This window comes from Charadrius vociferus, unplaced genomic scaffold, assembly GCF_000708025.1.
Source record: "Charadrius vociferus isolate BGI_N301 unplaced genomic scaffold, ASM70802v2 scaffold1296, whole genome shotgun sequence".
NCBI classification, from domain to species: domain Eukaryota; kingdom Metazoa; phylum Chordata; class Aves; order Charadriiformes; family Charadriidae; genus Charadrius; species Charadrius vociferus.
The window spans coordinates 148,665-150,702 of NW_009649024.1; the positions used below are offsets into that span (position 1 = coordinate 148,665).

General features: G+C 64.3%; 1 protein-coding gene across 1 annotated transcript in view; it reads right to left on the reverse strand.

The window, feature by feature from the left end:
- LOC104288890 (transcription elongation factor A protein 3-like) overlaps window positions 1–2,038 on the reverse strand; it is a 14,583-nt gene that overhangs the window by 8,327 nt on the left and 4,218 nt on the right. The window contains exons 2-6 of the mRNA XM_009887763.1: window positions 1,595–1,742; window positions 940–1,008; window positions 732–812; window positions 356–433; window positions 103–191 (exon numbers count right to left, since the gene is read on the reverse strand). Coding sequence (XP_009886065.1) covers window positions 103–191; window positions 356–433; window positions 732–812; window positions 940–1,008; window positions 1,595–1,742 — 465 coding nt within the window. The remainder of the gene's footprint in view (window positions 1–102; window positions 192–355; window positions 434–731; window positions 813–939; window positions 1,009–1,594; window positions 1,743–2,038) is intronic.

Here is a 2,038-nt window from a genome sequence, read left to right on the forward strand (position 1 = left end):
CGCCCCCCCAGGCTCCAGCATCCCCCAGCTCCAGCATCCCCCAGCTCCATCATCGCCCAGGCTCCAGCACCCCCAGCTCCAGCATCCCCCAGACCCACTCACCATCCATGCGGAGGGCGGCCGTCAGCATCTCGATGCATTTGTCCCTCACCGAGTCCCCCGTGAGATAGCAGGGGGCCAGGAGGCAGGGGCTGGGGGAGAAGAGGGGGCTGGTGGGGGTCCGCGGCGTCTCTGGTTTGGCCTTGCCGCTGTTGGCTCTGCAGGGACACGCAGGAGGACAGGCAGGTGTCGGGGTCCCGGCGCAGCCCCAGGGGACCTCCAGTGGTCCCGCGGCGGTGGGATGTGTCCCTCCTACCTTTCCTCCTTGCTGTCGCTGGAGTTTCTCCGGGAGGCGGCGGGAGCTGGCGAGGGGCTGGTGCCCACAGATGTTCTCCTGGGGGTGGCACAGGAGAGGGGACAGTGAGGGTGACACCACAGATGGGGCAGGCGGGACAGGGGGCAGGGAATGGTGGCAGGACCTCAGGCACCAGCACATCGATGCGAGCGCTTGGAAGCCAACAAGATTCTTCCCAAAGGAGGATTTGCTCCTCATGGGGAATGTCCCAGTGCCCGTGGCAGGATGAGGGCTCCCAGCCACCTCTACCCCCCGGGATGTGGGTCCTGTGGTTAGAGCATCCCCAAAGGGGATCCCCAAAGCATCCCCAGGCTGCCCGGGGACACCCCCTCCTTACCGCTCCCCCGATGGTCTCTTCTGTGGGGAGGAAGAGGAGATGGACGAGGTGGTGGAGGACCTCGAGTCTGCAGAGTCTCTCCTGGCAGGACGAGCCCCGTGTCAGAGGATGGTGATAGGGACCAGGCGGTGGGTCCAGACCCCCATCCACAGCCCGGCAAGGGGCTGGGCTCTGACCTCTCCCACCCCCATCCACCCCAGGCACCCACCTCTCTTTCTTGCCATCCAGAGATGACTTCTTGGAGGACGTAGCGGGGCTCCGGCCGTTGCTGGACTCTCTTCACCACAGAAGCCCAAAGGAAGGGAGAGATGCTCTCAGGGAGCTTGGCCCCAGCATCCCCCACTGGGATCCAGGCAGACGGATCCTGCCTTGCCCGTCTGCACACCACAGCCCCGGCCAAGTCATCCCCGAGCCCCAGTAGCCCCCAGACCGCCGGCAAAGCCTCCCCCAGGCTGGCAGTGCCCGGCAGAGCCCGGCCCCAAGGTCGGGGTGCCCTTCGGCACGTACCTCTCCAGGTTGGAGTCGGTTGGAGCCCGGGGGGTGGTGGCACGAGAGCCGGATTTGCTGGGCTTCCTAGGGCCAAAGAGAGTGGGACGAGGTCAGCCAAGCACCGTCGAAACAGCCCTCGCCCAGGGAATAAATAGCATTAGAGAAGTGAAAATTAAAAAAAAACAAAAAACAAAGCCATTTCTCCCTCCCCTCTCCAAAACCTGCCCCAGCTCTGCCGCCAGCACCCGTGGACAGGCAGAACCGGATAAACCAAAGAATTCGTGAGGAGCGAGCGGAGGGTGGTCTCGCGTCAGCCCCGCCGATGCCTTGGCCGAGGTGGCTGGTGCCCCCCAAGAACGGGCAGGAGCCCCCACCTCTCCTTGTGCTTCTCCTTGTGCTTCTCGGCCGGGCTCTTGGGGTGCTTCGCCCCTTCGTTGGGGCAGCTGGGAAAATCCAGCCCCTTCTCCTTCTTCTCCTTCTCCCCATCCGCGTCCTTCTCCTTCTTCGGGGTGGTGGAGGGCTCTGGGGGAAGGATTTGGCTGTCACAGGCACGGTCCTAACCAGAACCTGGGGAACCGCATCCCAGGGTGGGGGGGATGCTCAGCCCTTAGCAGGGGGCTCACACTGATTTACACCGCTCCATCCTGGAGCAAAACCAAACCCTTGGCAAATGCATCAAGCCCACGCATCGCCCAGCAGGACTGGGTTACAGCGGCTGCGCAGCACAGAAACCTGCACGTGCCAGCACGGGACTGATCCCATCCCGACCCCCATCAGGTTTGGGGCGCTGGGAGGATTGGGGCTTGAGGGGGTGCGGG